We start from the raw sequence: 12,307 nt of genomic DNA on the forward strand, positions 1-12,307 counted from the left end.
CGGACAATCTGCCTTACTCAGAGTCTGCTGACTGCAATGTTAATCCCATCCAAAACATGTCTTCATCGAAACATCTAGAATAGTATTTAACCAAATATCTGAGTACTGCAGCCTAGCCCAGTTGACATGTAAAATTATCCATTATAGTAGAGTTTCTGGTTTTCAGTCTGAGCAATTTGGGAACCCACTGGAAGAGGATCGACACAGGAATACCATGGCCACACCCGATTTTGTTATTGTTTCTTTAAATACACCCAGATTTTTGGAGGATAAGTGACATACAATAAACTTCATATATCTAAAGTATAGAATTTAACCAGTTTTAACACATGTATACATGTAGGTAAACTTTGCCACAAACCATTGAAATCATCACTCTCTTGCTCTCTTTTTGCTCCTCCTTTCTGTCCCTAAACTGTTCCTTTTTTTTTTATTCTTATTTTTTATTGAAGTGTAGCCAGTTTACAATGTTAGTTTCATGTCTACAGCAAAGCAATTCAGTTATACATAAACATACCTATAGATATAGCCACTAATCTGTTTCTGTCAAACGAAGGGCTTTGCATCTTCTAGAAGTTTATGGAAATGCAATCATACAGTGTGTACACATTTATTGCTACTGTCTCTAACTCAGCATAAGCATATTGAGATTCACTCCTGTTGTACTGTGTATCAATAGATCATTCTTTTTATTGCTGAATAATATTCCATTGCATGAAAGGATGTACCACAGCTTTTTTGTCCATTCACCTGTTGATGGACATCTGGGCTGTTTCCAGTTTTTGACTATGAAATAAAGCTACTGTGAATATTCTTGTATACATCTACGTATAGATATACACATTCTTTTTCTCTGGACAAATACCTAGTCTGTGTTTGAGAGTTTCAATTCCTCTGTATCTTCAGCAACACTTGATAGGAGCAGTCCCTTTCATTTCAGCCATCCTAGTAGGTGTACAGAGGGGTAAACCAGTTTACAGACCTGGAGCAGCTTGATTGGAGGGGTGTCTGGGTTTCTTTGCAAAAGAACATTGTGACACTGGGTATTTTTGGAACTTCTTAATTCTCTCCAGCTCCATGCCTGATTTTTATCACACATCGGCACTATTCACCATCTACCTGCTATTCATTTTGCATTAACAATTTTTTCCTGCAACCCCCTGCCACATGGATATATATTCCATGAGAAGTTTTTCTGTTTATATTATGCACTGTTGTGTCTCCAGAGCATATATCAGTGTTTACTTTTGTGAGGGCCTTAATGATCATTTAAGTGAATTAGTGCATGAATGAACAGATGAATTCATTCAACAACAATCAAGCATCCATTGTGAGCTGTAGCCAATCCCTAGTGATATAAAGACATTGACCATAAACCTGAACATTTATTAAGCTTTCATTATGTGCTCATTTAACCATTCTTCGAACTCACATGAAGACTACAAGTATTATGTCCACTTTGAGAAGCCCGAGTCTCCGAGATCTTTGGTAAATTGCTCAGGCATGCTCAGAGTCTTTTTTTTCCAGAGCTTATAGATTCAGTCCCCCTGCTCCTGAACAAGGCACAGATCCTACCCTCCAGAACCTCACAGAGGAGTGGGGAGACCTATACATTTTTCAGGGGCTCTGTGTTCTGTTGGGAAGACCTACAAACTTTAAGGGCTTTGTGTTCTAATGAAAGCCTGTGTAGGTGTTGTGGGAGCCCGCAGAAGCCTGCTGAGGTCCTTACACTGCCTGTTGTACAGAGAAGCTGAATTCATGATACAGAGGCTGTGAGCAATGGGGACCCCCTGCTTCCCATCCGGAGACTTGACCAGAAGCCCAGGGTATCACCGACATTAGGGCCACTTTCTCCTGTGACGCCAGGTGCAACTCAGCCCATCTGGACCCTAAACCTACTCTTTCCCGAGAGGCCAGGAGGAAGCTGGGCAATTAGTCCCAGCTGACTGCTTCTCTCGTCTGGGATTTGTGGCTGTTTCTCTCTGGGGTCTCTTTCTGATGGGCGAAAGGAAATCTCTTTGCCCATTGTTTTGAAGCTGGTGAACAGACATGCGAGTCTGTAAAGGTCCTTGGGCTACCCAGGTCTGCCCTTTCTCTTTGGATCCTGAGTCTTCCAGACAGAAAGTGAGGATTCAGGCAACAGAATGAAGCAGAAGGGGTCTGAATTCATGACACTGGTATAGCTTGGAAGAGGCCTGGAAATCTCCAAAGTTGTGTGTGTGTGTGTGTGTGTGTGTGTGTGACCATCAGAGAAGTCATATGTATTTTGTATGTTTGTTGTGTTGTGTGACTTTATGTGTGTATGTGTCACTGACAAACACACTGAATGACAAACACACTAGGATATATGTAGGTCAGAGAAACTGGGAGTTTCCTCTCAGTGTGTGCTGATTTTACTTGCATTTATGTTGCTTGTGTTCTGCGTGGAAGACTTTGTGCATGGCTGGTGATCCGAGTATATGTGACTTCTTGCGACTGCAATGCCTGTGGTAGAGGATGCTTGAGAGTCCTGTGTGTGTGTGTATCTGTGTCGTGCGGGTGTATTTGGTTTGTGACTTTTGCATACATACGTGTGAAGCTGACTCACAACCTGACTGTACTCACTCAGTTTGAATATAAGCTGGAGAAATCTGTGAATTTCCATTTGGCAAGTGTGCGTCTGTGATAGTGTGTGAGTGCTTTTGTGTAACAGACCCACATCTTGACTTCCTTCACACTGAAAAGGCAAATATGTGTGTGTGTGTGTGTGTGTGTGTGTGTGTAACAGTCTCCACTTGCCTGAGACCAGAATTCACACAGGTTTCCTTTGGAAGGAACTCTTTGGCACCCATTTTTCAGTGATTTAAATACTCAAGCAGGACCCCCGGAAGCCCAATATTTTTGACACCCTTCTATTTTGGTAATGTAATTTAGAAATGAAATGCTCATTTCCAGTGTCACACATGTTGACACTCAGATCTTTGTTTGGCATAGTATTAATTAAATGTCAGTTATTATCAGCATGAAGATCAACAGTGGGAAATAGTGATGGTCAATCAGGTAACTGAACTCTAATGGACACCTCCAACCCTTCAGTATCTCCCAGCTCTCAGACCCCAGATCTCAGGTGTCTTCCTACCTCTGAATCTCCAGATTTGAGCCAACCTGGATATAGAGATGGATGTCCACCAGATATAGATGGAGATACAGGCAATGAAGTGAGGTTTACTTCTTGGCAAGAAGATAAACTTGCATTAAGGCAGGTTCCACCAGGGAATTTACCTCAGTGATAGGATGAGCTCAGAAACCCACCATAAGTTAACAATAGGTTAACACAAATTTTAGGTCAGCTTCTTGGTCTTTTGTGCTGACAATACTGTTTCCTTAAATTCCTGAATTTGATACTGGTTTTATTTTGGTAAGTTTTTATTTGGATACTTACTCTGTCATAAAAATAATCGATAAAATTTTGTATTTCTGTTATGCAGGACATTGTTCTTAGATATTAATGTGCATTGAATTAGAATCCACTGATTAACTCCATGAATGTGTGATATGGGATCTTCGCATTACAGAGACATAACACGAGGCCAAGAGAGGTTTAACATCCCAAGTCATACAGCCAGACGTGGTGTGGCCAGAATCACAACACAAGGAAACTGACTTCAGGTCCGTGCCTTTAGTCAGGTGTTCCCTAGAGGGTCAGTATCCTGAAGGAAGAGGTCCTGTATGTCCTATTTATTCTTGTATCTTTTAACTAGTAGCTTAGTGCCAGGAACATGGTTGATTAAGAAAAAGAAGAAGAATGAAATTTGCTCTGGTTTCCACTGAAAGGAACCTGCTGAGCACTGATGGTGTGTCACTTGCTTTGGCAACACTAGGCGATGAAAGAAATGCAGGCAGTTATTCTTTTTCTCCACGGGAAAGTAAGAAACCCTAGTGTGGTGGCCATAGTCACAACTTTAAAGTCTCTGACATTTCCCTCTGCCCTTCATCCCCAGCAGACAGGAGAGGAGCATGAGGAGGGAGAACCAGAGCAGCGTGTCCGAGTTCCTCCTCCTGGGGCTCCCCATCCGGCCAGAGCAGCGGGGCGTGGTCTTCGCCCTGTCCCTGGGCGTGTACCTGACCACGGTGCTGGGGAACCTGCTCATCATCCTGCTCATCAGGCTGGACTCTCGCCTCCACACCCCCATGTACTTCTTCCTCAGCCACTTGGCCCTCACTGACGTCTCTTTTTCATCAGTCACAGCTCCAAAGATGCTCGTGAACACGCAGACACAGAACCACTCCATCTCATATGCTGGGTGCATTTCCCAGGTGTATTTTTTCTTAATGCTGGGGTGCCTTGACAGCTTCCTTCTCACCTCAATGGCCTATGACAGGTACGTGGCCATCTGTCACCCCCTCCACTACATGACGATCATGAGTCAGAGCCTGTGCTTCCTGCTAGTGATTGTGTCCTGGGTCCTATCCTCTGCCAGTGCCATTTTGCACACCCTCCTCCTGGCCCGCCTCTCTTTCTGTGGAGACAACGCTCTCCCCCACTTCTTCTGTGACCTTTCCACCTTACTTAAGCTGTCCAGTTCAGACACCACCGTTAATGAGCTGTTCATCCTCACTGTGGGAGTGCTGGTCATTACCCTGCCATTGCTATGCATCTTGGTCTCTTATGGTCGCATCGGGGCCACCATCCTTAGGGTCCCCTCCACCAAGGGAATCTGTAAAGCCTTGTCCACATGTGGCTCCCACCTCTCTGTGGTGTCCCTGTACTACGGAACAATTATTGGACTGTACTTTTTCCCCTCAGACGATAGCTCCAATAACAAGGATGTGATTGTGGCTCTATTGTACGCTCTGGTCACCCCCATGCTAAATCCTTTCATCTACAGTCTGAGAAATCGGGATATGAAGGGAGCTCTGGGAAATATACTTGGCAGAAGATCATTTTCATACTGATAAGCATTGTTTCCCCTGTTAATTAAACTGAACACCTGTTCCATCCCACATGTGCAACGCGAGCATCCTTCCCTCCCTGATTAGCTGTTTCTTACTGAATCTTGCTCTGGCACTTTTCCTTCAGTCTGTTTCAACCTGGACATAGTTTTTTTCCTGTTTGAATTCTTTTGTTCATTATACAAAGGGAAGGTTTTTACAAATATCCTGCGTAACTACATTTCCTTCCCCCCTTTTTTATGGTATCCCTTGTCCTACAAATATTAAAATTTTTATGTAGTCACAACATTTTTTTCACTTTTATTTGTGGGGTGGGGATAATTTACAGACTTTATGTAGCAAAGCATTCTTCCCTTCTTAAAATAACAAAAATATTTCTTCCGGTTGTTTCACAATTTTATATTGTGTTTAATTCTGTAACACCTTTAAAATTTATTTCCTTAAAATTTTTAATTGAAGTGTAGTTGATCTAAAATGTTAGTTTCAGGTGTATGGTGAAGTGCTTCACTTTTACATATACATACATATTTATTTTTTTCTTTTCAGATTCTTTTCCATTATATGTTATTATAAGAAATGAATATAGTTCCCTGTGCTATACAGTAAGCCCTTGTTGCTTATCTATTTTATATATGGTAATGTGTGTCTGTTAAACCCCAACCCCTAATTTATTCCTCCCTGCCCTTTCCCCTTTGGTAACCATAGTTTGTTTTCTATGTCTGTGAGTCTGTTTTTGGTTTGTAAATAGAATTTGTATCATACAATTTATTTTTTGAGTGAACTTAATTAGAAATCTAATTTTATTTGTAATTTCTTTTTTGAATATTACTATACTTTTATTTTAAAAGCAATTTCCTGTTACTTTTTTATCCTTTTCTTATAAGCTTTAATTGAAACATCTCTTTTTCTGTGATTTATTTTTTTTAACAAACACAATTGTATATATTGAAAGTGTACAGTGTGATGATTTGATAAGCCAGAGAAAGACAGATACTGTATGGTAACACACACATGTGTAATCTTAGAAAAAAAAGTGATTTCATTGAAACAGAAAATAGAATGGTGGTTGCCAGGGGCCGGAGGTAGAGGGGAGTGTGTGATGTGCGTCAGATGGTTGAAATTTTTAGTTTTAAGGAGAATAAGTTCTGAAGATCTAACGTAGCATGGTGACTATAGTTAACACCACGATATTGCATACATGAAAGTTACTGAGGGTAAATCATAAACATTATCACCACACACATGAAAAAGTTCGCTAAGTGAGGTGATGGATGTGTTAATTACCTTGATCTTGGTAATCATTCCACAGTGTATATGTATATGAAACCATACTTTTGCTTATAACTTCTTACCCATGTGTGAGGTCAAATTCTGAGTCCTTTAAATCACTTGAATGTTTTTCAAGCTTGAGCAATATTTTTACCCACTTTACTGGAAATTTTAAGCTTTAAAAAATATTGGAATAGCATATAAACAAAAAACCATATACAATATATACACAGTTTAAATATACATGTATATATGTGTATATATGCGTATGTGTTCACATATATATGTGACATATCACCACACTTTAAAGAATAACATTAAAAGAAATGCTCATTTAACAATTTCTGGGCTTAATCAGTGGAAAACTAACAATATTGTTGAAGCCTCTAGTTATCTCCTCCTCAGTTGCATCTTCTTCTCTTGAAAGTACCCAGTATCTTTAATATTTTCAATATTCTTTTATTTTTCTTTAAAGCTTCAACACTTCTATATTGACTCCTAGAACTGCATATAAGTGGAATAATACTATATTTTTTCTTCTAGGTTTTGCTTTCGTTGTCTAATAGTGTCCTTGTGAAATTGACCCATATTGTGTAATGTTTCACCGTGAGACTATAGTACACATATCTGTGCTATTTTCTACGGCTATTTTGTTTATTTTCAGCATTATGCTCCTATGAACAATGTTGCTGCAAACATTTTTGTACATTCCCTATTGTGTATGAGCAAGAGATTCTGTAAATTATATACCCAGAAGAAGAATGACTGAATTATAGGCATGTACATTCAACTTAACCATCACTGCTCAATCTTCTCAAATAGTTGTACCAAGAAGCCAGTTTGAAAGGCTACATACTCTATGATTTCAACTGTATCACATTCTGGAAAAGGCCAACTATGGAGAAGGCAAAAAGCTTTGGTTACCAGGGGTTCAGGGTTTGAGGGGGAGATGGATAAATAGAGCAAAGAGGATTTTTAGGGCAGTGAAACTGTTCTGTATGATACTATAACCATGGATGCATGTCATTATGGATTTGTTTCAAAAATAAAAAAAATATACAGTACAAAGAGTGAATGCTAATGCTAGCTATGGATTTTAGTTACTCAAATATATTAATAATAGTTCCATCTTAACAAATGTACCACACGGATGCAAGATGTTAATAATAGGGGAAACTTGGTAAGGGTTGGGGGAAATATATGGAAATTTTCTCCTCCATTTTTCTGTAAACTTAAAACTGCTCTAAGAAATAAAGTCTATTAATTTTTAAAAAGTTATACTAATTAAATCTCCATCACCTGAGTATGAGAGTTTCTATTACTTTACTTCTTCGACAACACTTGGAATTAACAAATTTCTTAATTTTTACAAAGCTAGTGAATAGAAAATTATGTTGTATTGTGGTTTGACTTTCTATTTCCCTGATAATTTATGAGGTAGAGCATCTTAGCCTATGCTTACTGGATATTTGTGGCAGAGATGTCTGGTTATCCACCAAAATTTCATGATCTCCTTCCAAGTGTGACGTTGTCCCTGAGAGGCAGCTGCCACGTTTCCTCCTAGTCAAGGTGTGGCTACGTGGCCCATTCTCCTCCTTGGAAAATACTGTGTGTTCCTTCCTGGCCAGAATTTTAAAGAAGCGTGTGTGCCTTCTCCTTTAGCATCAAGGAAGCAAATTACCTGCTGCTCTGAGAGATCACTGAACTTTGTCCCTAAATTACCACATAGTGAAATGCCATCGATCCTCTAGAAGAGCCACACTGGACCATTCGAGCAGCCGCCGTTATCCTTCTTGGTACAAAATTTTCCTCTGTGAAATACATAATTATGGCTTTTCCCTGCTTTTCTATTGCACTGTTTCTCTTTTGTTAATTGCCTTATAGACAGACTTCACATAATCTGGAAATTTAGCCTTTGTCAGTTGTATGTATTGCAAATGCTGTCCATTATTGGAAGCTTATCGCTTTTGTTTTTTTACTGTCTAGCAATGTCTTCATTTTTAACATGATTAAAGTTATTAATGCATCATTTTATGATTTGTGTTCTTGACTTTAACATGCTTCCTTGAGAAAGTCACCTTGAAAATGGCAACTGTTCTATTTTACAGACAACAAGGAAGGGATGTGGCATCAGGAAACGTGCAGAGGCTGAGGAAGGGTGGACTCTGATTTCTTGTCAGAGGGAGCATCTTGAATTTGCATAAGTCTTAGGAACAGCCCAGTGGGACCTCCTCTGACACCATTTGCTGTAGATAATTCAGCATTAGATGAGTCTACCTTGTACTCTTGCCCAAAGGACAGAGTTGTTTAGCAAAATAACCCACAACAAGACTGATGAGGTACTGCAGTGTTGGTGTCAGAGTAAACACACTTCCAACTCAGAGATGTTACTATCAACTGAACACACACAAACAAATACCTTATGACCAGCAGCTCACATGCGCAAGGCATTGTCCAGAGTCTGGGGGAGGTTTATGATCTTGGAAAATAGAAGCTAGTTGAGTCTCTAGAGTAAAACCCATGCTCCTGACCTAATTAATACACCAGGATAAAAACCTGAGCTAGGCATCATCAGAATAGAATAACAGATGTGTATGTGTGAATGAACTATTATGCTGTGCACCAGAAACCGACACAACATTGTAAACTGACTCTATTTCAATAAAAAAAGAATAGAATGATAGCGTATCAGTAGTATGTGCCTTGATAACAGTTCAACGGGATCAGTTTTTGTTAAGCACTTTGGATATTTCCATGACCCAACAGGATTTTCTACTAGCACTGGCTTTCCAGTGTGTTTTACACAAACTATATCTGAATTTTGAAAAAGAAAAAAAAAGAAGACTTCCCTGTCTCATGTATATAGTTAGTGCGCTGTATTCGTATGTAAAATTTTTAACACTTTGCCTTTAGTTCTTGAAATACATGGAGCTGTTTTTAATGCAGTATCAGGTAAAGATTCATTTTTTTCACTTTATACAAAAGAGGGATTGGGGAGAAGGCTGAGAGTGCCCGCATGCAAGTCCCAGGAATAGATCGAGGGATGCATGAGACAGAACCTCCCCCAAATGAGTCCACTTTAGATCTGCTAACCCACAGTTGGCCACAGAAGCATGAATGAGACCAGGCAAGTCCAGAAAAATCACCTTCCTAAGCTGGATCAGCCAGACTCAACCAACCCTCAGATTCACAAGTAATGTGAATGCTTTCTCCGAAAGCAACATCTTTACCAGAATCTTTCATCTCCAGCTCTTAGCACTTTTTAGAACCATATCTAGGTTGAGAGGCTTAAGAATTATGAAACTGATCAGTGGGCATTTCCTATAGACACCTTCCCTTTATGTCTTACAGCTCATTGCTATCTGGTGGCTATCACATCTTGGTGCCTCAGCTGAAACTTCCAGTTTGACATCCTGAAACACGCCACTCCCTCTGCCCGTGATTATCAGGACAAGGTAGAATGCCGTGCATCTGAATAATTCTGATTTGTTAAGTCTCATGTAAAGCAGTATCTTCTCTAGGAAGGTTTTCATACATCCTCTGCTGCTAGGCAGAGCTAATTATTCCTCCTCAGGACACAGTATTCCATATAAATGATTGTAGCCCTTGGCTAAATTACTCTGGAATCAGACAGGCAAGATTCGAATCTTCTTTTCACTAACTGTGATCCTATAGTGTCCTTCACCTCTTTGAGCCTGAGTTTCACAATGGTTATCTCTGAGGGTTATTGTCAGGATTAAAGTAGATGATTTTAATGCATAATATGCTTTTGACCAGAACCTGAAACAACAGAGGTGATATTTATTTTGTTGTTGAACATCCGCAAGTGTCTGGGGAGAAAGGAAGTGTGCGCTTTATTCCTGAGGGACAAGAAAGCAGTGCTTTTATTATGTAAGGAGAGTAAAATGTAGTATGTTCTCCTTGCAAGTTCCCGCAGGACTCAGGGTCTCTGGATGCCTGGGTGCCTGGGTGCAGGAGGAGGCATATTCTCACCAAAAATGGGAAATTCGTTAGAAATGGAGATAAGGAAAGTCCTGACACATTTTATAAAACTTTAAAATTGGAGGAAGGGCCAGCCCTGACAGCTTCCATTTAATAACAGCCAAAGTGACATAGCATCCTCAAGGTATTGTACAATCCCCCTTACCCAAGAAAAGAGCAAGTTAGGTCTCATAAAGCACACCCCACTTTTACTGTTCCCCCAACAGGTGCAAGAATAGTATCAGCAAAGATTTCTGAGTGACAGCTAAGGAAGGAAGATAAGTAAGCGCTATTTTCAATCATTTGTATTTATACGTAATTGAGGAAATAAAATCATATGGATGCTTCAAAAGGAGGGTAAACGCCAGTTGGAAGAATACGTTTTCTTACTCAAGAGTTTTCTCAAGGCCCCTTTCATGTCTTTGTTTCTCAGGCTATAAATGAAAGGGTTCAACATGGGAGTGATCACTGCATACACCAATGAAGCAATTATGTTGTTGTCATTGGTGTTGTTGGATGAGGGAAGAAAATATAGACCAATAATTGCCCCATAGTAAAGAGCCACTGCTGAGAGATGCGATCCACAAGTGGACAAGGCTTTGCAGACGCCTTTGGTAGAGAGAACCCGGAGGATGGTGGCCCCAATGTGGCCGTAAGAAACCAGGACGCATGAGAACGGAAGCATAATGGCTGTGAACCCTGCAGTGAAGATTACCAGTTGGCTGAGGGAGGTGTCTGAGCAGGACAATTTGAGCAGGGCAGCGAGGTCACAGAAGAAGTGGGGGATGGTGTGCTCAGCACAGAACGACAGCCCGGCTAGGAGGAGGGTGTGCAAAAGGGCACAAATGCAAGCAGCAGCCCAGGACCCAGCCACCAGCAGGACACAAACACCCTGGCTCATGATGGTGGTATAATGCAGAGGCTGACAGACAGCCACATACCTGTCATAGGCCATCGAAGTGATCAGAAACCTATCCAAATCAGCAAAGAGTATGAAAAGGTATGTCTGGGAAGTGCACCCAGCATAGGGGATGGATTTGTACCTAGTCTGCATGTCCATCAGCATCTTAGGGACAGTGACAGATGAGAAAGCAGTATCAGTGAGGGCCAAGTGGCTGAGGAGGAAGTACATGGGGGTGTGGAGGCGACAGTCCAGCCTGATGAGCAGGATGATGAGCAGGTTCCTCAGCACCGTGGTCAGGTACACGCCCAGGGACGGGGCGAAGACCACGCCCCACTGCTCTGGCCGGATGGGGAGCCCCAGGAGGAGGAACCCGGACACGCTGCTCCTGTTCTCCCTCCTCATGCTGGTGTATCAGCGGAAGGGGACTAGTGGGGTGAGTTGAAGGGAAAAGGTAGAATGTCTTCGGATAAAAAAGTGATCATTGTGGCATAGCATAATGGAGATGTTCTTTTCATCTAGGGAAGGTCTTCATCCACATTTTCTTACGTTTGTACCATATTTTACCAGAAAATACAGAAAAAGTGTAGGTTTCTTTCTCAATCTGGTGCCAATCTTTGTAAATGCCAATACTGACAGTCAATGTTTATTCAATGTGGTCCTCACGCACTGTTCTAGTAGCTTATGCGTAGTAACTAATGCAGTAGTCTTAAGAATCTCAGCTACATAGGTACTGTTACTATTTCCACTTTCCAGATGGGATAGCTCAGGCAGACAGTCTCCCAGGCACTGAAGTAAAGAAGAGAAGCCAGGATCTGGACTCAAGAATTTGGACTCCAGAGTTTGTTCTCTGGAAGCAAACAGATTATTTGATGTCAGATGTCTCTTTGCCTTTGTAATTATGTGTGTAATGATCTGCTTAATTCTGTATCCTCTGCTTCTCTGCACATTCCATAATTATTTCTAATCTCTTCACTGGTTGCAGAGCCCAGAATCTATCAAAGACAATTAATGCATATACAACACAAATTTGTTGATCAAATAAAAGATGTCCTACCCAATCAAATTCATCATGGGAGCCTCTTTTTTTCAGCTATTATTATAATTTTTAATAAGATTTTATTTATTTATTTTTATTATTGGGAGGGGGAGGTAATTAGGTTTATTTATTTATTTATGTTTAGAGGGAGTACTGGGGATTGAACCCAGGACCTCGTACATGCT

At 40.6% G+C, this 12,307-nt stretch overlaps 3 protein-coding genes across 3 annotated transcripts in view; 1 reads left to right on the plus strand and 2 right to left on the minus strand.

Moving 5' to 3' along the window:
- Nucleotides 1–12,307, minus strand: part of LOC105069973 (olfactory receptor 1L8-like) — a 133,760-nt gene that overhangs the window by 39,698 nt on the left and 81,755 nt on the right. The gene's annotated exons all lie outside the window — the stretch shown is intronic.
- Nucleotides 3,997–4,935, plus strand: LOC105069970 (olfactory receptor 1J21-like). Its single transcript, XM_010956222.2, has one exon. It carries the CDS (start codon nucleotides 3,997–3,999, stop codon nucleotides 4,933–4,935), a length of 939 nt encoding a protein of 312 aa, XP_010954524.2.
- On the minus strand, nucleotides 10,529–11,488 carry LOC105069969 (olfactory receptor 1J1-like). Its single transcript, XM_010956221.2, has one exon. The coding sequence runs from the start codon at nucleotides 11,486–11,488 to the stop codon at nucleotides 10,529–10,531; it is 960 nt and encodes a 319-aa protein (XP_010954523.1).

Source organism: Camelus bactrianus, chromosome 4 (assembly GCF_048773025.1).
Source record: "Camelus bactrianus isolate YW-2024 breed Bactrian camel chromosome 4, ASM4877302v1, whole genome shotgun sequence".
NCBI lineage: Eukaryota > Metazoa > Chordata > Mammalia > Artiodactyla > Camelidae > Camelus > Camelus bactrianus.

Bases quoted from the DNA above. Each gene is read 5' to 3' on its own strand.
- LOC105069970 (XM_010956222.2), top strand. From the start codon at position 3,997: ATGAGGAGGGAGAACCAGAGCAGCGTGTCCGAGTTCCTCCTCCTGGGG.
- LOC105069969 (XM_010956221.2), bottom strand. From the start codon at position 11,488: ATGAGGAGGGAGAACAGGAGCAGCGTGTCCGGGTTCCTCCTCCTGGGG.